This window comes from Tenrec ecaudatus, chromosome 16 (assembly GCF_050624435.1).
Source record: "Tenrec ecaudatus isolate mTenEca1 chromosome 16, mTenEca1.hap1, whole genome shotgun sequence".
NCBI classification, from domain to species: Eukaryota; Metazoa; Chordata; class Mammalia; order Afrosoricida; family Tenrecidae; genus Tenrec; species Tenrec ecaudatus.
This window is the reverse complement of record NC_134545.1, coordinates 8,695,391-8,721,749: the sequence shown is the minus strand read 5'-3', so window position 1 is coordinate 8,721,749 and position 26,359 is coordinate 8,695,391. Positions and strand designations below refer to the sequence as shown.

Genomic DNA, 26,359 nt, shown 5'->3' with positions numbered 1-26,359 from the left:
TCTCTGCCTCTCTGGGTGGCTCTGGTCCCCCTGCGGTCTAACCCCCAGAGCCTGAGAGCAAGAAAACTTGGCTTGGGGAACCAGACCACCCACCTGGAGCTCAAGGGCTGTCCTGGTGGGCTGAGCCCGGCTGCCCCCACCCACTTCTTCTTGTGTTCACCTTTTGACCTTTTATTGTGAGTTTTTCTGCCAGTGGGAGATAATAGTCTATAAACTTAAAATAGGCAAGACTTAATGAACACCACACTTTGTTTTCCTCTGATCCTTATCTGTGCAGGAAGACACAGCCCTTTTGGGTTTTGTGGGTCAAGGTGAAATCGCCTCTGGGGGCCTAGAAACAGCTGCAATATTTTCCACTTTTGGACTCCCGTTTCCCTCTGCGTTTTCTCTGCCTCCCTGGGGTGGAAGGGTTTCCCCCGCGCGGCACACTTTCCCACCAGCACTTTTCCTATTAATCACATCGCATGCTAGAACGATCTCGGCTTCTTATGTAATGAATGGCCACCCACCGAGCCATGAGGAGTGGACCCCCGCCCCCGACCCCTGGAGGTGTACTGCTTACGCATTGAGCTGCTCACAGCAAGGTCAGCAGTTCGAAACCACCACTTTGTCTGAAGGAGAAAGACGGGGCTTTCTACTCCCGGAAACAGTTACAGGGAAACTCTCAGGGGGCAGTTCTCACCCTGTCCTGGAGGGTCACTATGAAGCGGCATCGACTTGATGGCAGTGAGTTGGGTTTGGTGGAGTGCACTGAGGAAAGGGGACCTGGTTGTGCTATCGTTAGAGCAATCGGAACTTGCTGAGCGGCTCCGAAGGAGAAAGGTCTGGCAATCGACTCCCTGAAGGTGTGCAGCCTGGGACACCCTCTGGGGCAGTGCCACTCAGCACCTGGGGTCAGACAGGAACGCGATGGCACCTAGCAACAACCGCATCGGGCATCTGTTCTGTTAAGGGCTCCTAACCCCCCACCGAGGCCTAGAGAGTCAAGCCGACATTCTGAAGGCCCCAGGGCTGCACATGTGTAGGCAGCGGGGCTCGGCTGGGAGTCCAGGGCGCTTTGCATCCAAACATCCACAAAGATCATCTCGCGAGTCCTTTGCGATATCTTCAAGGATGCCACCTCGCAAGTTCCAAAACCAGGAGAACTATTTTGTTTTATTTCCGACAACCCCACGAGGCAGATACCGTTAGTCTCCCTTCGTGCCCTGATAAGGAACCCGAGGAAGGCCCAGAGAGGTGAATTCATTTATCTGAAGTTGCACTGCAATTTGGGGTGGGGGCGAGATTTGTACCCAGAGGTGTCTGATGGGTAGCCCGGCACAGAGGAAAAGTAATAGATCCGGAGGAAAAGGAGAAGGTGTGACTCAGGGCGAATCGCTTAACCCTTTGAGCTTGTCCGTTTGCAGAATGGAGGCAACCTAAAATCTTCCAACTGAAAGACTGGCAGGTCAAACCTACCAGAGGTGCATCAGAAGAAAGGTCTGGTGAGCTGCTTCTGAAAGGTCCCAGCCTTGAGAAGCTGATGGTGAGGCAGGGAGTGCTGGAGCACTGGGATACCCACAGACACTCAGCGTGGAGGCTGCTAGGCCCTGGGCCTTTGGACCCAACTTCCAATCTGAGGCCTCTGCCGCCCCCACCTGCTCCATCAGACTGGGATCCGGCCAAGAAGCCCCCGAGTGTCACATTAATGGGAGCTGGAGGGACTGGGTGATTTAATCCAGATGTCAGTTGGGACAGAAAGAACAACCCAGAGCCACGGAACAAAGCAGTACAACATGTTCACTCAGCGGCTGACCTCGAACTGAAGGAAGGAGGCCCCCACCTTCTAGACGGAGTGTTTCTCTGTAAAGCATTAGGATGAGGGCCTTGGTGTTAGTCCGGGTGGACTAGAGAAGCAAATTCATAGACACTCATGTGTGTATAAGAACGAGCTTTATATAAAAAAGAGAAATTGTGTATTGAGAAAACATCCCAGCCCAGTCCAGATCAAGTCCCTAAGTCTGATATTAGCCCATATGGCCAATACCAGTCTATAAATTCTTCTTTAGACTCATGTAGCCATGCAATGGTGCCAAATGCAGGAAGATCACAGGCCAGTGGGTGGAAGGTCTTGTAGATAGCAGTGGTGGTGGAAGCATCTCAGCACTGGCATGGGTCTCCATGTGGTTCCTCTAGCTCCAGGGCTCTGGCTCAGTCAGCTTAGCTCCACGTGTCTTGTCAACAGGAAGACGGAGCATTGAGAGTGTGTCTGGCTTCTAGTGAGCTATTTATCTCCTTAGCGACTGAGATAGTTAAGGCTTATTGTGCCAACCTGGCTGATAAACACATGTGGGGTTAATTGAAGGGCAGAGAGATAAATGGCTCTGTGAGCCTCGCCTTTCTAGTTCTCAGGTCTCTTGTTTTGTGATGGTCGAACCAGGGTGCAGCTGCCTTAGCCAGTTCCCTGCTTCATCCGGCAAGGCTCACTTCCTGCAAGACGTCCCCAAGGAGAAACTGCATGGACCTACCCTGATGCAGCCCTGGGTGCTGGAGCAGCCATGTGGAAACCCCTGCCAGCACTGAGATCTTACACGTTCATTGATTCGACTTTCCTCCTGCAGTCAGCGTCATAGTGTGTGTTTTATGAGATGGAGGAAGACTTTGTGGATTGGTGTCGGACAGATGGGCTAATGTAGGACTTTGGGGCTTGGGCAGCACTGGGTTGGGATGTTTTCTTTTTTTTTTACATACAATATAAACACTTTATTGAACAGTCGTGGCTCATCCCTGTTGGTCAAGTGGTCGGCCAGACATCCGAGACCCGGCAGCGGCCTCAGCGCAGCCTCCGGGCTTCTCGCTCCGACTCCAACAGAGTGAGCACGTCGCCCTCGCGCACGGGGCCTTTCACGTTGCGGATGATGGAGCGGCTCATGTCGTCCATGAACTCCACGCACACCTGTGTGCACTGTCCCTGGGAGCCGGTCCGGCCTAGCACCTGGTGACTCTGGCCAGCTTGATGGGCTGCACGCGGCTGGTGCCCATGATGGCGGCGCGGCGGCGGTCGGGCAGAGAGGAGGGGGATGTTTTCTTGACGTGCATTTACCCTTTATATAAAACTCTGTCACGGGTGGCGCAATCAATAAGTACTTAACGCTCTTAGACATTTTCGAATGCTTGGTTTATTAATGGCAAATACACATCAAACAATCTAAAAATAACTCAAACTACTAAGGATAAGAGTATCGGGGCAAGTATGAGCATCAGGGCATGATAACACTCTTCACACATATCATTCTAGCATCATAGTCCCAACAAGCATGGCCTTCATCAGGGACTCACCCCAGCAGAGTTGGAGAGAGCAGGAGTTGATGTCTCCTTGGTTCCTAGCTCTCCGAAAAGTCAGTGTCTACCCGGGCTTAAATGGACAGCTTGGCTGGCTCTTTGCCGTCACCAATGTTCAAGTCAAGTCTTATTGGGTTTCCTCACACTTTATAGGCTTCTTGGACCAGCTGTTGATTCTTGGCGATGGTCCAACTTCTTGGCTGGGCCCTAATGTCACGCTTTATTTCTTCTCTAAAGTGGAGTTTCTTGTGTTTGTTTCTTTTGAGGTGGCTCAACGTCTTGCACGGTAATTCGTCTTGCAAGGAAGTTCTATGGTGCTCTCATCAAACTCTCTCTTATGCATATGAGTTTCTGTGGATTGTTTCTCTAAAGTACCCAGACTAACACAAATGAGGTCATCAAACTGTGACCTGATTGATAGACTAAACTCCACCCCTTCACTCTTATAGGCTCAAGTCGATACCAGGTTATGTAACCACTGCAGCCTTCCGCTCAATGTCCTGCTTTGCTGGGATAAGTGTCTCCCGCGAGTGCATGCACTCGTGTTGGTATATCTAGATGGACTTGTGGACCCCTGAAACGTGAGGGTGGGGGTGGGGAGAAAGCGGCGGATACAGCCCTGTTCAATCCTGTCACACAGCGGGTCCCCATGAGTCAGAATCCACTGGGGGACCACCCGCAGGGCCAAGGGCAGGGCTGGTGGTGGTGGTGAGGGGCCTATGGGTACTGAAGGCTGCTCTGTCACAGGGACCTTACCTGCCTTACCTCGCTCAACTGGGAATGACATTTTGGTGAATTCTTCCTTTTGAAAACTTCCTTCCAAAAAGGAAACCGAGCTGATTCCAGGAACCCAAGTGGAAAGCGAATTTTGAGAATGACGAGTGCAACGAATGTATAAGGGTGCTTTGCTCAATTGATGTATGTATGGATTGTGATAAGAGCTGTATGAGCCCCAATAAAAAGATTTATTAATAAAAAAATTTTTAAAAAACTTCCTTCCAGCCAGGGGCACATCCTCGGAGACTGCCCCTGGAAGAACATGACTTGGGTGCTTGTCGGAAACTGCTTGTAGTGGGGAGACACTCCCCACCCCCCAACCCCCGTCAGCACCTAAAGCTTGCAATGACTTCTGCGCCGACTCAGAGACTGGAGCGAATCCCAGGGCAGCTGGGCTACTCAGTGCTGAGCAAAGGCACGGTGCTGGCGTCGACTGGGGATCTAGAGACCGATGGGGAGGTCAGCCCCGCGTGTGGTTTCCCACTGCACGACAGCATGCACATGCTCTCTGAGAACACACTCTGCTGGTGACTGTGTTGGGGCAGAGGGTGTTTGTGGTGAAGAGGCAGAACCGAGGCCGGGAGCCCGTTGACATCTGAGCCTGCCTGCCACGGAGGCTGCTGGGAGACGAGCAGTGAGGAGGAATGCTGGGTGCCCTCTGCCTCCTCCTTGGCCTTCTGCTACAACTGAGGCCCCCTTCTGCTCGCCTACCTCCCCACCTACCTGGAAGGGCAAAGGCTTGGGGACTTTGTGCAGTGTTACCGAGGGAGGGCCAAGGGACTGCCCTCTCACTTCATTCTTTCCTTCCCTGCCTCCTATTTAATAATAATAAAAACAATAAACTTGCTTCCACGTTGTCTGCAAAGAGAGTCCCTTACCCCACAAACAGAAACAAAATGAAACAAAAACATCTCGCCCGCTATTCACTGTAAGACGATTTCATCTTATTCTGACAGCTGTGAGCTGGGCCCTCTTGTGTGCGCTTTAGGAGAAAGGAGACGGAGACGAGGGAAAGAGAAAGGAAGTGACAGAGCCCGTCCCAACGGACCCCTACACTGGCAGGCATTCCCACGCCTAACAGAGTACACACACACACACACCCCTACCTTCTGGGGGTTTGAGGTCACTCGGGGGTAAAACCATTCCCAGATGCAGGAGGTGAGAACAGAGTTTCTCTGTTCTCTGCAAAGGTGTGTTTTGGGCCTTCCTCAGATGGAAATGACAGCCCCACCCGGCAAGTCAGCAAGAGACAGTGGAACCTGAAGTTATCACTGGGTTGAGCCAGGGGCCACCTGGGACACAGGACAGCCTTGTCAGCTCTCTCGCCCAGGCTGCTGGGCCCTGAGGGAGAGCAGGCCTGGGGCTGTGTGGGAACTCTCTGGGCCAGTGTTTCCTTTGTGATATTTGGAAGTTGATCTCTCGGCCTTTCTTCCTAATCTATCTTAGTCTGAAAGCACCCCGGAAGCCGGTCCTCCATGGGTGACCCTGCTTCCAGCACCATCGCTATACCCGGCTACTCCAGGCCCCAGTCTTTTCTGCTAATCCATGCTCGAGAAAAAGGAAGAACGAATACATTCGTTTCAGGAGAAACCAACCTTCAGAAGAGAGGCTCACGAGAACTCCACTCGCTTACTTTGGGCACGGGCATTGGACAAGACCAATTGTTTGAAAGAAGCCCGGCCCCACTCCCACTCCTCAAAAAAACCCACTGCCATCCAATTGGTGCCAAATCATAGTAACCCTACAGGATAGGGTAGAAGTGCCCTCAGAAACAGGGCAGTTTCTGAGACGGTAACTATCAATTATTTACTGGAGGCAAAAATCATCTTTCTCCTGCAGAGGGACTAGTAGTTTTGAACTGCAGACCTGGTGGATTGCAGCCCAGGCATAACCCCTATACTACCAGGACTCTTCCTCCACCCCTCTCTACCACTGGAAATTTAACTTCCCCATCACAGTCACCCTTTGACCCCAGTAGACTGCCTCCAAACCAAGCTCCCTCCGAGGAGATCTTACTTACAGACCCTGAGGTTACACCACAGTCCGTTTCAGAACATTTTCATCACCTCAAAAAGAAACCCCAAGCCTCTGAGTCCTCACCCCCCAACCTCTCCCTCCGCCACCCTCTGCAGATCCCAGCAAGCATTCACTTACCTACCGTCTATCTCTGTAGATTTACCTGCTCCGGTCACGCGGGGTAGTTACATAACTTCATGCCAACTTGATCTATGAAAGTTTAGGGGTGGGGGCTAGCCTGTCCGTCAAGTCACAGGCTGATGGTGACTCATTGTGGGTGAGGCCTTCTCTTACAGTGGGTCCTGGAAACCTCCCCCTTCTCTCTCTATCTCCCCTTCCTGCTGACTAGCCTTAGGGAGACCTGAGTCAGCCTTGTGGTGCTTCCACCGTCATTGGATCCACAAGACTTTTCACCCACCGGCCCGTGATCTTCCTGCATTTTGCATCATCGCTTGTGGCTGCAGGAGTCTGACGGGGGATGAATGGACTAGTACTGGACTTAGGGACTTGATCTGGAGTGCGATGGGAATGTTTCCCTGATACACGATGACTTCTCGATATCAAGCGCTCTCTCTTACGCAGTTTTGAGTGTCACTGGATTTGTTTCTCTAGTTGACCCGGCCTGACACACCACAGGAATGGAATCAGACAATCTATGGCCTATCGTGTCTGGTTTCTTTCACTTAACTCTGTTTTCAGGGTTCACCCACGTGGTGCTTCATTCCTTTGTATGGCTGAATAATGTGCCTAGTGGCACTGTGGGGTGGGCTACTGTCAGGTCAGTGGTTCAAACCCACCAGGTGCTCAGAGAGAAAGATGAGGCCGTCTGCTCTCATAGAGATCGACAGCCTCCGAAACCCTGTCCAGTGTCTCTGTGAGTCAGAATGGTCTCTATGGCGGAGAGTCTGAGGAATGCAGTAAATTATGTAATGTAGCTCTTCTCGCCAGAGTCTGCCATTCCCATCACACAAACCTGTATTTTCCAGATGGATCTGGGTCAGAAAAGGTTGGGGGAAGGTACTCCTGGGATTCAGTGGTGGGGGACTGTTAACAGGGTGGTGATTGCCACATCCTCTGGGTATAAAAGGAACCAACTCACAAGCAGAAAGGGGAGTGGTGGGGGTGGTTCTACTACCAGCAAGAGAAGAGTCAGCAGTGGAGGGCTTCCTATGGACCCCAAGATCCCTGCATGTTGACCCTCCCTGATCCAGGAGACAGCTTTGACACCAGAGGGACACCCCAGAACCAAGGAGCCAGAGTGGTGGGCTTACCAGCCCACAGAGCAAGTAGGACAGAGTGCTTGAGGGCAGGAGCCTGGCTTGTGAAGTAAGGTGCTACTGGGCACTTAATTGGGGGAGCTGGGTTTTCTGACCCACAGAGATGGAGTCAATTGCCTCTGGACTGAGCCTTCTGGCAGTGCATGCCCTTTGGGTATCTATTGGCATGTTGAAAAAAAACTTAATCAACTCCATAATCGTGAGCATTGTCTGTGAGTTCTGTGTGGCTACTGCAATGAATGAAGTATAGAACAGAGCAGGAAAGCACATTTTGAGCTGTAAGAGCCCTCAATAAAGTGATTTATTAATTAAAGAAAGAAAGAAAGAAAGTACATTGTGGGGAAAGTCGCCTGCTGTGGGAGGAAGGTTGGTGCTAAATAGGGTTGAAAGGGATGGAGGGTGGAGGCATGTCTGACTTCTGCCTTGTGGCAATTGGCCTTGGGAGCCAGAGGAGGTCAGATGGGTCCCCCATGCCATTTCCTCAATGGCATCGGGAGTGGGATTGGTTGGGATGGCTCCAGACTCATTGGAAGTATGGCCCATTGTAAGAGGAAGAATGGAAGGGTGTGGGAAGTAAAACTTTCGATTCTTACATGGTTACTTTATTGTTACCTGCAATGGCTGAGAGGAGTGGAAAGTCCAAGGCCATGTTCACATACATGGAGACACACACAGTTCAAGGGTAGGCAAGAGAAGATTAGATTGGGATGTAACTAGAAGGATTAAATGCTGTGTGTTTATTGACTAAGAACACATGGTACCACAGTGGGTTACTTGTTGGGCTGCTCACCACGAGATCAACAGTTCAAAACCAACCATCAGCTACCCTGTGGGAGAGAGAGAGGCTTTCTATCCTGGTAAGTTCTCCTCAGTCCGGTAGACACACTATATGTCAGAACTGATTAGATGGTAGTGGTTTTTTGGTTATTTTTCCCCCTGTAATATGGATATTGAATGTTTCTCGTACCTCGTATTATAGAAATGGGCCTAAACATGTGATGGAAAGCAACATGATTACAGAGAGGTTGTTAGACCATCTTCAGCTTGTAGTTGATTGGATATGCTAGAGGGGGAGTAAGGAATTGGCAGGAAGAAACAGGCTTTATTTTAAACCAGAAGCCTGTGTTGAGTCAGGGCCTTAGGTGGAAACTTGACCGCCACCCAGGACGGCTGATAAAACAGTAGATTTACACTTGTAGGAGAGACCATTAAGAGGTTCAGCAAGCAGGAGGGGTAAAGATTAAAACCATTTTTTGGGCGGGGTTTCTATCACAAAGTCAGCAATTTGAAACCAGTAGCTGCTCTGTGGGAGAAAAGTGAGGTGTTCTACTCCTGTAGAGTTCCAGTGTTGGAAAGCCATAGGGGCAGTTCTGCCCTGACCTACAGGGTCGCTGGGAGCCGGAATTGACTCTCTGGCAGCAAGTTTGTTTTTTGAAACTGCCTGAGAATAACTAAATTTGAGATTCCGTAGGCAGAGTAAGAACATGGACTCTGAGGCCACGTCCCTAGGAGGGAGGAAGCCCCACCGTCTCTTTGTGCCTGCTTTCCTTACATCCTGGTTCCTTACGTCCTTGTTCAGAGGGTTATTCAAGCTCTGACTTGTCAGGTTCTTTCAGAGAAGAGGTTTTCAGAGAGGAGAGTGGAATTTGAAACCCCAGTGTAGGGTCCTGGAGGCCTTGGGAGGGGAAACAGATCTGCCAGAGGACAGAACGCCAGATGCTGGAAAGATAGGAAAAACTATTCCCACCCCCACCCCTGGGGTCAGATGTTGAGCTGGAGATAGACTCCTGGATACTCTCCATTTCCAAAACCTCATTTTGTTTCTTTAGAGCACTCCTGTTTTCATGGAATCATTTGTGAGTTGTTCAAAGTCTGTGTAGGATTCTCTGGATACATGGACATGCCAGATATCATGGGAGTGTTTTTTATTCACTGTTGTACACAGCTCATTGACAGGCACAAGCTAGGGCAATCTGATCAAATAGAATGGAGTAGAAAGACAAGGCTTTCTGTTCCGGTAAAGAATTAGGCTCAGAAACTCAGAAGGCATTTCTGTCCTGCCCTATAGGGTCCTTATGAGTTGGCAGACTCGATGACAGCGAGTTTGATTTGGTTTTGAAATAAGAAACCTTGCATTACCTTTGAATTCCACTTTCACATGAACTTCCCTTACAAGACCAATTAAATTTGAACTTGAAGTACAGTGCGTACATATGGAAAAAGACACCTCAACAGTGTTCCCATTTGTTTCTCTCAAATCCTGCAGTTTCTGCGAAATTAGGCAATCCTGGAAAACCAAAAACAAACTCATTGCCATCCTAGCCACACCAAAACCAAAACAAATGCCCTCACTGCCACTGGGTTGGTTCTGAAGCATAGTGACTCTATAGGACAGGCTAGAACTGCCCCTGTGGATTTCCGAGACGAACTCTTCATAAGAATAGAAAGCCTAGCCTTTCTCCCATAATCCTCGTAGTCTGGATTTGATACAGTCTTCATATAACAAATGCATACATGGATTTTTATCTTGGCTTTGCTTAAACTCGTCATGTGATGATTTTTGGCAAGACCTTCCCTCGGAGCCTCAGTTTACCCATCTGTAAAATGGGAGTTTGGGCAGTGACCCAGAGCAGGGACCGTCACTGCAGGGCAGAAAGGGCTCTTCCGTGCAGACTGTGCCCAGTACCCGGCCTCCTGCTGTGGGGCCGGTGAAGCCCCAACTCTCGCGTCTGGGAGGCTGCGGCCAGCAGGAGGCCGTCGCCATGGAAACGTAGACAGCCTGGAGCCCCGCCCCCTAAAGGTCACGCATTTCCGCTGCGTTGTACCGTTCTGATTGGACGGCCGTCTGGACTCTACCACCAGCCCCAAACCCGGTAAGGGGTGGGGGCGGGGCCTCATCCTCGTGGGGCTCGAACCCGGAGGACCTGTGCACTTGGCCACTCTGGGGGTGGGTGGGTCTTCTCCCTCACCGGGGTAGGGGTGGGAATGAGTCCCTCGGGTAAGAGAATTGACCATTGCTTGTCCTTCTAGACTAGAGCTACGTTCGGGTGCCTCTGCCCCAAAAAAGGATGAGGGGGCGGGAAAGTCGGCAACGCCCCCTCCGGAGCCCATTCGGTCCCAAGTCTGAGGCACCGGAAATGCTGGCGACGTGTCACTGCGCTCAACCCTAAACCTTCCCACCCCCACCAGGCCACCTTTCCCATTCAGCTGCGGGATTCCGGGGCCGCCTGGGCGCTGCACCCCACCACTTCCGCATCGAACCGCCGCTTCAACCGAACTCCCTCCCTCTGCGCGCGCTCCATCTCTTGCCCGGCGGTTGGGCCGGCGCCTGGGAGTGACCACGCCCCCTCCCGTTCCTGGCAGCCAATGGGCGGGTGGCACCCGGCGGGGTGGTGGGTAATTAATGAGGACTGGGCACTGATTGGCTGCAGGGTTGTGGCCGGGGGCCGGGCGGCGGGGTAGGTTGTACCTGAGGTGGGAGGTGGCACCGTTGGCTGAAGAGAAGGAGGCCTGAGAGCGACATGCCCCCGGCAGCTGAGGCAGAGCGGCCCGTGGCTCTGCTTTACTGAGTCCGGGGTGGCTTGGCCGCCGGCCGAGGACGAGGGTCGGCAGGGGCTACCCTCGCGGTGGGGCCCGCCATGCTAGAGGCCCGGGCGGTTGAGGGAGCCGCCGTGGCGCTCCTGCGAGTGCTGCTGCTGCTTCTGCTTCTGCCGGCGCTTCGGGGGCCAGGGCTCGGCGTGGCCGGCGCGGCGGGGGCCGGGCTGCCCGAGAGCGTCATCTGGGCCGTCAACGCTGGTGGCGAAGCGCATGTCGACGTGCACGGGATCCACTTCCGCAAGGACCCTTTGGAAGGCCGGGTGGGCCGAGGTGAGAGCCCCTCAGCCGGGCGGGCCTGCGGGAAAGCTGGGCACTGGGGGGCTGCGGGCCGCGACCCTCATCCGCCGACCATGCTTCCGAGCGAAGTTTCTCGCTGCTGTTTCCCGGGGACCTCGCCAGGGCCCAGAATCTGGCCGTGGCTCAAAGCTGCCGAGAGCCATTGAGGCAGAGTTAGGAGAAGTTATTTTGGGAGCTCTCCTCCTGTGATTTCTCAGCCCTTCTTTTCTCTCCTCCCCACCCCCAGCTGGGAAAGTAGAGTACGGCGATCCATTGCCACCGCGCGAGGCCTCCTGCCTGGCCTGGGTTGAGGTTATCGACCTGTGCCTCCTCCCCTCTTTTGCCCACCCCTGCGCCCGACAGCCCCTGGTCAGAGCCTTTATCTACAGGAGCGGGCGGGCTTGGACTCTTAGCGAAACTAGAAAGGAATCTTGGAGGAAGATGGGCCAGCAAAGTTTGATTGCCGCCTCCGCCACCGCCCCCCTCCCCTTTGGAGCGACTACTCATATCTGTGCTGAAAAGTAGAAGCGGTTAGCGGTTTCCAAAGGGGCTATACAGAAGGCACCCTGCCCATGAGGTTGGCCGTGGGTGTCAGCTGGGCCACCTGGTGTGAGCTCCAAATATTCTGCCTGGGAGAGAACCCATAGAACCAGGCCCTGCGAGGCTGGAAGCCATCCCATGGGGCAAATGATTGGCAGTTAACTGGTTGAGCAACACGGAGCCGGGTGGCACTGGTGTGGGGAGGGGCCGGTAGATGTCAGGTGGCTAACCTCAAAGTCAAGCTGTTCAAGTCCACCTGCTACTCATTTGGAGGGGATAGACTGCTCCGGGAAAGACTGACATGGAAACACTACTAGGGTCTCTGGGAGTTGGAATTGACTAAGGGGGTGGGGGGGAAGGCGGGCGGGAGCGTGTTTGGGGTGAGCAACAGCCCTTTTTTTTTTTCAAATAAGGCTGCATGTGAGGAGCTGGTGAGAGTCTCAGATTCCCAGTCCTCACACTGGAGACCTAATCCTTTAAGCTCAAGGGCTACCCATCTGGCCGCCCTCCCAGACCACTCGGGGTCATCTGCTCTCTAGATGGCTTCTTCTGGTAAGAAGGCCTGGAACATGGATTTTAAAAGGCGTGCTCGTGTTTTGTGTGTTGAAAGGAGATTGAGACTGTGTGATAAATTCAGAGAAGGCCCCAGGGGAACAGCAGTTAAAGTGCTTGGTTGTAAACCAGTGAAGTGAGCAGTTAGAAAGACATCCTGAACAAGTCCTGCCTCGGAAAACCCTACACAACTCAGTGCCATCCAGTTGATGTCAGCTCATAGTGACCATGTAGGATAGCCGACCTGCCCTCATGGGTTTCTGAAACTGCAACTCTTCACCAAGGAGAAAGCCTTTTCTCACTCCCTGGAAACCTTTTGAGGCAGGGCAGTTCCACTGTACTATCAGCTCTCCTGGAACCAAACTGATGAAAATCAAGTTTTGGGGGTTGGGGATGTAAAGTAGTCAAGGAGCCGTCGTGGCACAGTGATTAATGCACTCGGCCATGCAATAAAAGGTGGGTTCAAACCCACCAGGCAATTGATGGAGCAGGATGTGACACGACACCTCCATAGCAGGTACAGCCTTGGAAACGCTAGGCTAGTTCTCAGCCCTGTGCAGAGGCTGCTAAATTGGGTCTGCATCACCTCCAGACAACTAGGCGACAAGATGCTCAGGTTTGGCTCTTGCCTTTTACTATCGAGTGTCACTCATTTCTTCCAAGTGAATTACCGTGCCCTGGAGATTGTTGGGGACCCATCCACATTTATTCACCTGAGGGCGAGGGGCCACAGGGCTGTTTATCTGAGGTTCCCTTTGGCCCTGATGTGGCCTGGGTTCAGTTGAGGCAGGGCCCTGGGCTTCAGAGGCTGTAGCAGCGGCTGCCAGCTATCTTCATCTTGGAGCCTTCCTCCTTCCGTGGGGCTGGGCAGGGAGGAAGCTGAAGACCGTTTGTGGACTTTGCTCGGGAGATAGCTGGGTGAGGAGCAGGCAGATGGTCCTTTGTCTTAGCACCCAGTAGGTTTTATGTGATGCCCAGCGACAGCACTCATTCAGAAAATAGTCTGAGTTGAATTTGCTGGTTCGTTTGTTTGTGTTTAGATTGGCCCCAAATCTGCCATGCTTTCTCTGCCTTTGAGCTCCTGGTAGGAGCTTGCTACAGCAGTTAAAAGAGATTAAGGCCCAGGTGTGCTGAGGTGTCATCTCCCTCTCTGCCCACCTGGGTATGAATTGAAGCGGTAGTAAGGCTGGGGCGGGCCATGAGGGGTAGTCACGGTGAAGCTTGGAATAATGTGTTAAAATTGTACCTCTAAGGTTCGCCCAAGGAGCCTTTTGCAGGTCTAGGCGCCCGGAGGTGCAGGGATTAAGCAATCCATGCTCAATCTAAAGGTTGTCGGTTTGATCTCACCCCGGGAGAAAACCTAGAAATCTCTCCCTAGAACTTAACAAGGACAGCTCCAGGGCTGAGATTCCTGCGGCCTGACTCTCGTTCTTACCTGCGCAGGGAAGGGTGGCTGGATGCTCCACCTTCCTGCCTCTGCCTTGTTTACATCCGAATGCGTTGGGTATCTGGAAACCCTGGCTGGCAGCAGCTGTGTCCACTCATCAGTGTGGGAGCCATGTGCTTGCATTCGTTCGCTCGTTCATTTATCCATACCCACATGCCCATGGTATTTGCTAAGGAAAGTTCATTTTATGTTGAATGAATCAAGTAATTGTTGCCAAGTGAGGCCAGATAAGGTTCTGGCCTGCTTTTGAACTTGCTGTTTCTTTGCAGTGTCTTTTGTAGTGAGGGCTCTTGTGACTGTGAGTGCCCCAGGGTCCCATAGTGCCTTCTGCTCTCCCAGGCCATGAGTTCTGGAGGAGCACTCGTGCTCACAGGGGGTGCTGGTGACCTCGGAGCGCGCTGCGCATACGTCCTCAAATGCAAGGCCTGAAAGTGGGCCAGCAGTGCTCGCTGCTGGACAGCCCATCCTGTGCTCCTGCTGCTCCGACTAGGATCAACCTGGTTATTTGGCTTAAATGCAGAGCTCTCTTCACAGGAAGGTGCCTGTCAGCCAGTATGACCTTGAAGTGCCCACTTTCCTCTCAGAGCCATGGTTTCCTTCTGTGTCAAACTTGCCACGCTGCAGAAATCCACGTCCTGGCTTCTGAAAACTCTTCTGTGCAGAGTAGGTGAAAGTGCCTCTCTCTTTTTTTTTTTGATATGATGACCTTTCACTGGAATGAAAAGTCGGGTAGAAAGTGGTTTCAGAGGGGGGTAACACTCTGGCGGGGGTCCCAGGCCTATTAAATTACTAATTCCCTGGCTCTGAGGAGACCCTTTGCTGGGCAGCCTGCCTTCCAGCTGGGGCAGGCTTTGGCCTTGGGGAGGCAGGAGCGTGAGAGTGAAGCGTCCTGTTCTCTTCCTCACCTGAGAGAGCTTGGTTCTCTGTAGGCCTTCCCCAGAGCAGAGTCCAGAGATAGTGAACTCAGTATGGAGAAGATTCCAGTGGTTGGGTGTTGGGTAGAGGCTCAACAACGAACAGTAGGCTGTGTTGACACCCAGAGGTGGTCTCCTGTAGGACCGGGGATCCTGGGTCCTGGGCATTCTGGCTTCTCCAGGTCTGCGGCTCCCAGCCCGAGGTTCTAGTTGGTCTTGTTGCTTCTCTTCCTTTGACTTCCTGGGTGATGCCACTGCAGATAGCTCCTGGTAGATGAGTGTGCCTGCCTTGGACCCTGTCTCTGTGTGAGGCACTCTTTCGTTGACCAGCTGCCCCATAGTGAGCTCTCACTCCTAGAACTGTGCTTCCTAGGATTTTGAAAGATGGATTTATCAAAAGCAGCTCACCAGGCCTTCCTTCCAAAGTGCCCCTGGGTGCACCCTTACCAACCACCTTTAAGAGCCTCCTCTTAGCGCTTTACAGAGCCCTGGTGGTGTTAGGTAGGCAGTCAGATGCTAGCCACACGGTCAGCAGTTAAGAACTACCAGCCTGTTCCTCGGGGACACAAAACCAGGCTTTCTGTGCCCATAAAGAGCCACAGTCTCGGAACTCACAGGAGCAGTTCTCCCCTGCCTTGTCGGGCGCTACAAGTCGGAATGGACTCGATGGCAGTGAGTTTTTGAGAAGCTCTTTTCAGATGTCTTTTGTTCCTTGTCCCCAACCCTAGAGTAGGTGACAGCCCCACTTTAAAGGTAAGGAAACCTAAAGATCTGTTTGCAAAACATCCCCTAGTGTGTGGCAGAGCCAAGACTGAAGTCCTTGCGTATTTTCCTGTAGATCCTGAGCTCTCTTTTCCAGGTAGGCTGATTGCTCCCTAGCTTAGGACTGGGAAACCACAGACACGCTATAGCCCCCTCCCCCGCTACCCCCTCCCTCCCACCCCCTGGTGGATAACTGCCTGACTTGAGCAGGGTGCTGCTGGTACACTGTGCTTTGGTGAAATCATGGAGCCGTGAATTCAGAAAGATGAAAGAGAGGGAAAATTCTTTTTTTGCTCTCTCTCCCCTTGGGATGTTGGAAAATTCAACTGTACATGTTGTAAACCTCTTGGGAAGGCCACTTGGGCTTTACAGGGAAACTGTTTAAAGGTAACTCCAACGTGGTTAGGCAATTTTTGGTTCACATGCTGAGTTTTCATTACAATGGGGCTGTCTCTCTCACTTTTTCCACTAGGTAGGAAAAAGAGTCCACACACACATGTACAAGAAAGTCTGTGTGTCTATACATCAAATCTAGGGGCTGTTCTAAATTTGCAAAGTCACGGTCCTGGTGGAAGCAGGGAATTCTTGGAGCTAAGTTGGAAGGAAACTGGCCGCCCTTTAATCTTTATAGGTTTGTGCCCCGGGGTCATGGTCTTTTTTTTTTTTTTTTTTTGAGCCTGGGAAAGAGCCCCGGCATGGCAGCAGCCCCTCCTTTGTAGTGCTGCTCCACTGCCCTTGTTGGATGTGTTTTCTGGGGAGAAATAGGATGACAAAAAAGGCTGAAGACAACAGGCAAGGAGTTTCCTGTTGTGTGGTCTCATCAGTCTTCCCATCTTGGTAGCTTGCCTTGGCTTCCAGGAGCGGTTAACTTTGTGCTTCTGTTTTTGAGGACTTGAGCTCAGCCCCTGGGGCTCTTAGTGGATCCTTTTCCATGTCCTGTCCCTTGGCACTTCCAAGATACAGAGGGGAAAGCTCTCCAGGTGAGAGCTCTTGGGCAACTCCTGAGAATTCCAGTGCCACATGTCTTCTGAGTTGCCTTGTGGCATAGGAAGGTGCTTTTGAGGTCTGCATTCCAGAACAGGGGTAGGCGCTGGGTCTGGTTTGGAAAGTAGATCTGTGGTGCCCTGAAGAGCCCTGGGGCTGAGAGCCCTGTACTTGGGGGCACACTAAACTGATAACTGCAGGTCAGCAGTTCAAACCCACCAGCTGCTCCACAGGAGAGAGATGAGGCTGTGTTGCCGTAGAGAAGGACAGTGGTGGAAACCCACAGGGTGAGCTGTGTTCTGCTCAGGAGGGCCTAGTAAGAGCTGCTCTCTGGGAGGAAGCAGAGCTGTGGCCTGCTTGGGCTGCACGGTGGAGTGGCTGTGAGGAGACGCAGCTCTGTTTGTTAAGTGGGAGGGCAAGGGCGCTCTTCTGACACTGGCCGCAAGTGGCCTTGCCTCAGTCCTTGTCAGTGTGGAAGGAGCCCTCCCCCGCCACCCACCCCGAGGGAGTGGCTACAGCCAGAGGTGCCAACAGCAGCTGGTCCGATTCTGTGACTGTTTCCCAGCTGTGGTGGAGCCAGTGCTGAGCAAACCCCCATGCCCCTCCCCCAGCCCCATCTCCAAGGCCAGGCTGTCAGTGAGGCTCCTGATGAGTCCGAGCTTTTTCCCTGCCTTTGGCATTACTCCTGGGATGTTCCAAAGAGTAGGTAAAGTGGGGTTTTTGTGATGTAGTGAGCACTAAGTGCTAAGATTAAAGGTAATTAGAGAGCATCTAGCCTTCACTGGGGCTACCTGTCTCTTCACCGGCCTGGGTGCTTTTTGAATGAAAATTCTTTAAAAAGAAAAAAGTTGTATCTTCTTTGTACTTAACCAGATACCCTTTTCTGAATAAGGAAAAAGCACTGTGTGAGTGTCGGCATGGTTGCCTGGTGTGGAGCAACTGGCCACCCCGCCTTATGAGGCTGCTCTGAGGTGCAGCCCGTGGGGCCCGTTCTCTGCACAGTACAGGGAAGACTGTAGTTGATGCATTGTGTTGGAGATACCAAAAAAGTTCAAACCTTCTGCTCTGAAGGTTATGGGGGCTGTTGGGGCAATTCTGGGGAGCTTTCTTTGTGGTCTAGCACCTCCTTGGTAATGGCCTCCTGCCTTCCTGTCCCCCAGCCTTTGTGTCTGGGCCCTTTGGAGCCAGGTGCAGAGGCCAGGAGTTTTACCCTGGAAGTGACTCGGGCCACCCTGCGGTTTCTGCTTTTCTTTTGTGCCTTTTCTCTAATGTGGCTTATGCCTCCTGTCTCTAGCATCAGACTATGGCATGAAACTGCCGATCCTGCGCTCCAATCCCGAGGACCAGATCCTGTATCAAACCGAGCGGTACAATGAGGAGACGTTTGGCTATGAAGTGCCCATCAAGGAGGAGGGGGACTACGTGCTGGTGTTGAAGTTTGCTGAGGTCTACTTTGCCCAGTCCCAGCAGAAGGTGAGGCTGCTCAGGCCCCTGCTGGCTCAGTGGGATGGTGCTGCTCATGGAGAGTCCTTCACTACGGGCCAGAGTGTGTAAGAGCCTCCTCAGAAGTGAGAAACCGCTGAGTTGGGAGGAAATGCCTAATTCTTTGTGTCCCCCAGAGAACCTCGGGTCCCTTCATTGCTCATGAGGTTGCCCAGGAAGTTGGTGGCAAAAATTCAGCGCCAGAATCCTAGTTATTGGCCACCAACTGGTCCTGCTTTGCTTCCCCTTAGACCTCCCTGTTCTCTGTTTGACTGCTTCTGCCCCTTCTTGTGAACCCCTTCTTTCTCTTTGCGCTTTTTGTGCCCATCCTTTGTCCCTCAGCCAGGACGAGACCTTCTTGGCCATGACCGGGTCTGAGTTAGCGCAGGTAAAGCCTGTAACCACCCTCAGGGTACCTAGCCCAGAAGGGTCATAAATCAGTTTTGAACTTCGCATCCAGGCAGGCACACAATGTCCAACTGCAGAAGGGCTATGAAGCGGATGGTTTTGACCTTGCCTCCTTTTCTGCTCCTGCAAGGTGTTTGATGTGCGATTGAATGGCCACGTTGTGGTGAAGGACTTGGACATCTTTGACCGCGTTGGGCACAGCACAGCTCACGACGAGATCATCCCCATGAGCATCAGAAAGGGGAAGTTGAGTGTCCAGGGGGAGGTGTCCACCTTCACAGGGAAACTCAACATTGAGTTTGTCAAGGTAAACGCCCTGCCCTGCCCGCCCGACTGAGCAAGGGCACTGAGAGTGGGGGTAGGGGACATGCTTGCTGCGGTGCTGACCACTGCTTTCCATTTCCTAGGGGTACTATGACAATCCCAAAGTCTGTGCACTCTATATCATGACTGGGACGGTGGATGGTAAGTCCTGTTTTTATTGATTCATTTATTTTTACTTGGGCTGAAGGATCTAGTTGTTCTCAGTGAGAAAAATTGTCCAGTTCTGCCACTGTCTCCGCTTGGTGGTACTCTCTGGGCAGCAGGGGGCTGCAGTTCATGCTTGCCCTTAACTTGAACTCTGCCAACTTGGACTTCTAAGGAGATTGGGCACTTGGTCATTTTGCTGAGAACCGTCTCCTCTTAGTGGTCTGTGCAGCTTTGAGGCTTGACCGCTGTGGCTGAACAGCTGGCTCTGAGCTGGAGGACCTGAAGCTAGAGGTCTAGCTGAGGGAACCCTCCCTCTCACCTGGCACGTGTCCTAAGGGTATTTATTCTAAACAAAAATGACAAAAAGGATATGGCTGAGGGGAGTAACTTAGGTGGCCACTATTTTGGGAACACCTATTTCTTCTTTTGTTTAATTTTATAAATCATTTTATTGGGGCTCATACAACTCTTATCACAATCCATACATACATCAATTGAGTAAAGCACCCTTATACATTCCTTGCTTGCCCTCATCATTCTCAAAATTTGCCTTCCACTTGGGTTCCTGGAATCAGCTCATTTTCCTTTTTTTCCTCCCGCTCCCCCCTCATGAACCCTTAGTAATTTATAAATTATTATTTTATCTTATACTGCCCAGCATCTCCCTTCACCCACTTACCTGTTGCCTATCCCCCAGAGAGGAGGTTATATGTAGATCCTCGAGATTGGTTCCCCCTTTCTACACTTCCTTCCCTCCCTCCCGGTATCGCCACTCTCACGGTTGGTCCTGAGGGGTTCATCCGTCCTAGATTCCCTGTGTTTCCAGATCCCAACTGTACCGCTATGCATCCTCTGGTCTAACCAAGTTTGCAAGGTAGAATTGGGATCATGATAACTGGGGGGAGGAAGCATTTAAGAACTAGAGGAAGGTTTTGAATTTCATTGTTGCTACCCTGAACCCTGAGTGATTCATCTCCTCCCCACTACAAGGGATGTCCAGTTGTCTACAGATGGGCATTGGGTCCTCAAAATGCACTCCCCTCATTCACGATATATTTTTTTCCCGCCATTGTTGCTTGAAACCTGGTCTCCTCGACCCTTCATGATCACAGAGGCTGGTGTGCTTCTTCCATGTGGGCTTTGTTGCTTCTGGGCTAGATGGCCACTTGTTTACTTTCAAGCCTTTAAGTCCCCAGATGCTATATCTCTCAATAGCTGGGCACCATCAGCCTTCTGGGAAGACCTATTTCAAGCGGGATTGTGAGGAAGATTGTCAGCATGGTGCTAGCCACAAGCCAGCCACTTTGCTCTGTGTTCAAATCCTGCTTCAATCAGCTGCTTGTGTCTTGAACAAAGACTTGAACTTCAGTGTTAATTAAGAGCACTGAAAGGTGCTGACCCTTATCAATTATTTGGAATTTACTAAGATGGGTCCTTAGGTGGTTTCATTGCTTGACCTCTCTTTCCTGGGCAAAGGGAAAGGTAGCAGGAGAGTCTGGATCTGCTGGGCTAGGGTAGGGCAACAGATGAGGTGTTAATGTCTCCTTGTCCTTGGTCGCCAGTCTTGGGTTCTAAGTCTTACTGTATGGCTGCCTGCTTCAGGCTGGTATTATCTTTGGGAGCTTTTCGACCCTCCCCTCCCTCTGTGCCTGTTCCCAGAGCGCCCTGAGACTTTTCTCTGGCTTTGTTGATGTGATGGGCTGTCTGGCACGGGGTCTGGTCCACAAGCAGATTTGTGCCAGAGTGCCGAGGCACGTGGGAGAGCAGAGGGGTTCATGTGTGCTGAGAACCCAGCACTGGGCTCCACCTGCTGCCCGTCAGCGCCTGGTGGCTTGGTTGGTGGGTATGTGACTGAAGGGAACGGCCAAAGGGAGAAGGCAAGGGTGCAGGCAGCGAGGGTTCTGGAAATGGTTCGAGCAGGAGAGAGTGCTGAGATTGGCGACGCTGTGAAAAATGTAGTCAGTGTCACGAGATGGTTTGAGTAGAAATTGTGCAGCGTCCTTATTTGCAGGGTAAACTTCCACAATAAAATAGGGCTTAAAACAAAACAAAAAAGGGATTGGGGTGTGAGAGAGGTCAGTAGGTGCTCCCCTGGGTTCTGAGAGGAGAACAGGCTGGCACTGCCTTTAGCTCAACCCGAAGATGTTGCTGGTGGTGCCCTGGTGGTCCGTGGACCCCAGGCTGGTTTGGCTGGTGGAGCTCTGTCCCGTGGCCCAGTCAGGCTCCCCAGGGATCTCTGTCTTGTGGTCTCACTTAACTGTTGTGGGTCTCCTTACATGTGTTTACTTTCTTGTGTCAGATGTACCAAAGCTGCAGCCTCATCCAGGATTGGAAAAAAAAGAAGAGGAAGAAGAAGAAGAAGAATATGACGAAGGGTCTAATCTCAAAAGACAGACCAATAAGAACCGGGTGCAGTCCGGCCCCCGCACGCCCAACCCCTATGCCTCGGACAACAGCAGCCTCATGTTTCCCATCCTGGTGGCCTTTGGAGTCTTCATTCCAACCCTCTTCTGCCTCTGCCGCCTGTGAGAACAAATTAGCATCCTGAACAGGGCGGAGGGGTGTGGGAAAGAAACCAGACACCTTGGTTTTGGTTTCCTTGTTTTTCACAATGATTGACAAAAACAAACAGCGCCACACACGCGGAAATTAAAGGAGATCAAAAGAGGCTGAGTGAGTAGAGAGCAGCCCTCACCCACCACCTGGCCCTGGACCCCCTTCAGTCCCAGCCCTCTCTCTGCAGCTGGTCTCCAGCTGTGTTTTCCTGTCCCGGGTACTGAGGGCAAGACTGGATCGTCCGGTCCAGGACCCCAGTCTGTATGCCTAGTGGAGAGGACACTGACTCCCTTTTTCCACTTAGGCATTAGCACCAGGGAAGTGCCATCTTCTTCCCTGAGGAGATCAGGGCTGGGAGTCCAGTATGTTCTGCAGTCCCAACCAAGTCAGTTTCCCGGTGACCCAGGCTTGAGAGTACGTGTCTGCGGCAGTGGGACACTTGTACAGGTGAAGGAGGGTGGAGAAAGAAGACTAGTCGCTGCCCTCGGGCTTGGCAGCCTTTCTGAGTGTCGCCCAGGAATGGCATGTGAGGTCTGCCGTCATTGCTTGTCTCCCTGACATGTGCCAACGAGAGGGCTGTCTGGTATCCAAGACAATGAGTTTGTCAGGTCCTCAGGTTGCCTCTCCTCTGACTTGTTACCGCAACAAATCCCTTTGATTTTAGTGCCTGTTGGGGACTTGATTTCCTCCCCACCCCCTGAATCTGGCTCATTTGCAATCTCCTCTCCCTTTGTGCCAGCCCCACTGAGTTCTTAGCAGGAGGGAAGGAGACTTGGGATTCCTCCTGATTGAATGTCTGGCCCTCTCCTGCCTCACCACCTCATTTTGCTGGTACCTCCCATCCCGGGTCCGTCTGAGCCAGCAGTTCTCTCACTGGCCCCTCTGTCGGGCGGTCTTGCTGCCAGGGGCAAGGGTGCTTTCCAGCCTGCAGCAACGAGACTCTTGACCTTAAAAGTCTCTTCTGATCTTTGGATTGGAAAAGGCTGATGTTAGCATAATTGAGGAACAAGCTCAGAGGCTTGAGGCCTACTAAGTGACTGGCCACTGCTGTGAGTGGCTGGTATCAGATGTCCACTTGTCCCCTTGCCCTTCTAGGTCCCTGTGTGTCACAGACACATTTTCAGTCCCGTTGCACTCAGTTTTGCTTTATGCCTAGTGCTGCCCCCAAGGAACTGGCCGGACTGGCTGTCTTTGAACTGCAGCAAGGCCCACAAAGTGTCTAGTCCCCACCCTGCTGCCCTTTCATGCCCTTTCTGGGCAGCAGCTGGGCTCTTGGGGTGATGAGCCGAGAGATTGCCAGCACACCAGAGTCCTGGCCTCTCTGAAATCACCCTTAGCACCTGAGCACCTGTCCGCGATGCCCCACGGCAGTTTCTGCAGGAAACAAAGCATCCCTGGCCCCAGCCTTTGTTATCATTGTCGCCCTTTCCTAGTTAGAGCAGCTGAGGAGGAGGAGGGCCCAGGCAGGCTCCCAGCAACGTGGTGTCTGGGAGGCTGCAGGGTCCACATGGAATCTCAGATCAGGCCAGGCCCCTCTTCTAGAATGTCTAGTTTTGAGTTTGCCTTACTGGATATTTTAAGACGTTGGTAAATTTGTCCTCCTCTCCGTGAGATAGGCCCATGCCTTGGTTTTTGGCTCTTAACGAGTTACTTCCCAGCCCGGATTGGGTGCTTGAAGAGTTGTAGCCCTTTCTGTGAGCTGGACCTTGGGCCCCAGGAGTGTGGTATCGAGTCAGGCAGCCGGCCAGCTGTGGTCTGAGGATGAAGTCAGTCCCCTTTCCAAGAACTTCTGGGGAGTTGTTTTGTGAGGTGGGGGCCGAGGAAAGGATGAGGTCCTGGACCACTTGCCTGGGGTGGTAGGCATCCTTCCGATTAGAGAGCCTCAGACTCTCTGCCTCCCTTTTAAGCCTTGTTAGTGGCCAGGCCTCTCTGCCCAAGGAGGGGCCCAGCTTCCTCACCTCAACCCTGGAGGCCGCCTCGGCCACCTCCCCATGGTACTGTGAGCCCCACAGCTGGGCTTCTGCCTGCTTCCAGGTCCTCCTCCCCCTTGAGCTGGGGGCAGGGGGCACTTTCCTTTGCGGTTGTCTTGGAAAGGAAGGAATATCTTCCTATGTTCACAACTCAAGGGAAGTGAGGAAATGGGAGGAAGTGTGTGGGGGCTGGGGCAGAGTCCCCTGGAGCCAAGCCCACCCAGTTAACAAGAGCTGCCTGGGGCTGGCTCCTCATGCTGAACTTGAAAGGTTTTTTTTTTTTGTTTTGTTTTGTTTTTCCCTTTTTTTCTCCTCTAAGATCATATAGGTACATGAAGTGTGTAAAGGGGTGGGATGGGGTGCTCTTTATTTTTATTTTCGTATTGTGTATGTTGAGAATTACTCTGTTGTTCATCTGTTGCTTTTCCCAACATTCATTGGCATGAGTGCTGCATCTTTGGGGCGGGGGTGCTTGATGCCAGGATGGCATGCTCCTCCGAGGGCCGTGCTCTGTCTTGGGACTGTAGAGCCCGTGGAAGATGACAAGTGGATGGCCAGGGTGAAGTTCCTCTAGACAGCGGGGCTTCGGTCCCACCCCTGGGGTGGGCTGAGAATCAGCCTTGAACTCTGACGGGTCAGGGGCCTCATCTGGGCACTGCTGTCAGGAAGCTGCCTAGGCTGCTCACCTCCTCAACCTAAATTCATTTTGGCTGGAAAAAAAAATGCCACTCCTCAGGAGAGGCTGCTCTGGGGTTATATCGGAGCCCCAGCCCCAGGGGGCCGCCTGTTGCTTTGAGGCGATTCTTCCTCTGTCCTTCTCACTGTTGGCCTCAGAGACCCTGGCCTGCCACTGGGCACTCCCATTGAGTTTGCTTAAGCCCTGAGATGGTGGGCTGGCCTCAAAGTGAAGTGTCCCTCCTCCTCCTCCTCCTCTCCAAGCCTGGGAACTGCTGGATCCACTTTTAGCTTTGGGGGTCGACTTCCTTGTCTGTCTGGAGAAGCTTCTGTTTTAAGGAATTTCTCTTCCTTCTTATCCTGCCTGTAGCCTCTCCTGGGAAAGCCTGACCATGGCTTGTAGAATCTCAGCCAAACTTCAGGAAATGGCAGCAGTGTCTTCCCTTTCCTGCTCTGTACTCTTCCTCTCCCTGGAAACCTACCCTCGGGAAAGCCCGGGGCTGAGCCCGAGGGCCCTCTGCCCTCGCCGGAGCCCCCAGAGTGGGGCAGCCCCTCCCGGCTGCACAGTGCCTTTTCCTCCTGCTCAGAGCCAGGTGGGCCTTCCCTCTCCCTTCAGGTCTGGGCAGGGGTCCTCCAGCCCACCACGGCTCTTCCCATCCTGCCCTCCCGCCTCTGCTGGCCTATTCTGACAAATCCCAGTGTCTCAAAGAGCCTGAATGGCATCAAGTGGGAACGTGTGTGACTGTCCTCCCTGCCTCTTCCAGTGAGCTCCTAAAGGACCTAGGGGAGCCCGAGCCATCACTGCTCCTCCCCGGGGGAGGGAGGCCTGACACAGAACCAGAGCCCTGCTTCTCTTCTCTGCAAAGAGCGCCAAGACCTTGGCACAGAGCTGCTGAGAAAGTGGGGCCGGCTCCTCGGCCTGCCCTGTGCTTAGACTCTCCCAGGGCAAGAGGGCTGGATGTCCTCTTTGTTACTAGATTAGATTGGCACCAGGTGGTCAGCTCCCCAGCAAGTGTGGGCCTTTTCTTTGCCCCAGGTGACTCGCTGCCAATCTGGGCTGCCTTTTGCTGAGTGGCTCTGTCTAGGCTGGCCTACTTCAGGTGGCCGAGCCAACCTGAGAAGAGCAGGTGATTTGGGGACTGGCTTGAGTTGGCAGTGTAAGAGCAGCTGCATCCTTAGGGACGGGGGACGGTTCCCACCCTCCCCTCCCCCAAGAAGTGTAAGAACCAGGAGCCAGGATTATGCTGGCAACTGGGGGAACAGTAGTGCCTGTTGGAGTTGGCAGAGGGGACCTTGGCACTGCCCGCACCAGGCAGTCTTGTGAGATGGGGACCTATCGCACCAAGAAAAAAGCAGAGCTCTCTTCTCACCTCTATTTTGAGCTTTGGTGCTTTATTTCAGTCTGAGGAAAAACAACAACAAATTGAAGTGCTTTCCGTCCTTTTAAGGGGCAAGTGTCGGGAAAGGAGACCCGAGCTGCCAGGTGGGTGGGGAGAATTGGCAGGGAGAGACGTTCTAACAAAACGAGGAAAGAGACCTTCTCGACGCCTCTGTTCCCTGGTGTATTGTCATCCAGGGAATGAAAAGAAATTTGACCCTGGATTAGTTCCCTTCTCGGATGGAAGGGATGCTAACTTTTCCTCCTCCTAGGTTCTCCCAAGCTAGGACCAGCTGCCCCCTCAGAGCTCAGGGCTGCCTCTTCACCCTTGACGGGCCTGACCGGCCCTGCACACTGGGCCTGGCTGCTCTGGTCGGTACCGAGGAGTGGAGATAGGGTCACATTCCCAGTCACTCTTCTCGCATCTTCCACTCCAGTTGCTCATCCACTGGCTGCCCGGAACCCAGCCCCCGCGCTGTAGGCACAACACCTGTTTCTAGCGGCACAGCAAGGCGTGATGGGGAGGGCTTTGGACCTGCCTGGCCAGGGCAAGCTGTAGGGGTGGGTAGAGCTGTCTTTCTTTCCTTTGGGGCTGTCTCCATCTGTCCCTACCCCTACTCTGACCCCCCCACTCCCACCAAAAAGGAAAAAAAAAATCAGGATGTTTTTCACTGTCCATTGCTTTGTGTTTTAATAAACAATTTGCAGTGACACTCTTGTGTGGAGATTGAATTCGAATCATCCTGGGGAGAGGTCCCGGGGAAGGGGTGGGGGTGGAGGGGTGGGAGATCTGGGCTGTGATGGGCTCCCTGAGGAGGAGGCCAGAGACATTTGTCCATTGAGCTGTCTGCCTTTCGCTTTTCTTGTGATACATGGCTCAGGAAAAGACACTCCATAAAACCCTGTCTGGTCGTTTCCACCGGCTGCCAGGTGAAGCGGCAGAAGTCGAGCTACCC

At 52.7% G+C, this 26,359-nt stretch overlaps 1 protein-coding gene and 2 pseudogenes across 2 annotated transcripts; 2 read left to right on the top strand and 1 right to left on the bottom strand.

Annotated features, from left to right (window-relative positions):
- Positions 1-2,797: 2,797 nt before the first annotated feature.
- On the bottom strand, positions 2,798-3,021 carry LOC142429773 (small ribosomal subunit protein eS28-like; annotated as a pseudogene).
- Positions 3,022-4,443: 1,422 nt separating this feature from the next.
- LOC142429753 (ragulator complex protein LAMTOR4 pseudogene) lies at positions 4,444-4,697 on the top strand (annotated as a pseudogene).
- A 6,149-nt stretch (positions 4,698-10,846) lies between these two features.
- Positions 10,847-26,116, top strand: MLEC (malectin). 2 transcript variants are annotated; one of them, XM_075534588.1, is made up of 5 exons: positions 10,856-11,258; positions 17,758-17,936; positions 18,484-18,660; positions 18,761-18,818; positions 21,124-26,116. In XM_075534588.1, the coding sequence occupies exons 1-5, from the start codon at positions 11,030-11,032 to the stop codon at positions 21,351-21,353; spliced, it is 873 nt and encodes a 290-aa protein (XP_075390703.1). In that variant the 5' UTR covers positions 10,856-11,029; the 3' UTR covers positions 21,354-26,116. The 2 variants fall into 2 exon arrangements, with proteins under 2 accessions (XP_075390704.1, XP_075390703.1); XM_075534589.1 differs by lacking the exons at positions 18,484-18,660; positions 18,761-18,818 and having other exon boundaries at positions 10,847-11,258.
- The last annotated feature ends 243 nt before the right edge of the window (positions 26,117-26,359 follow it).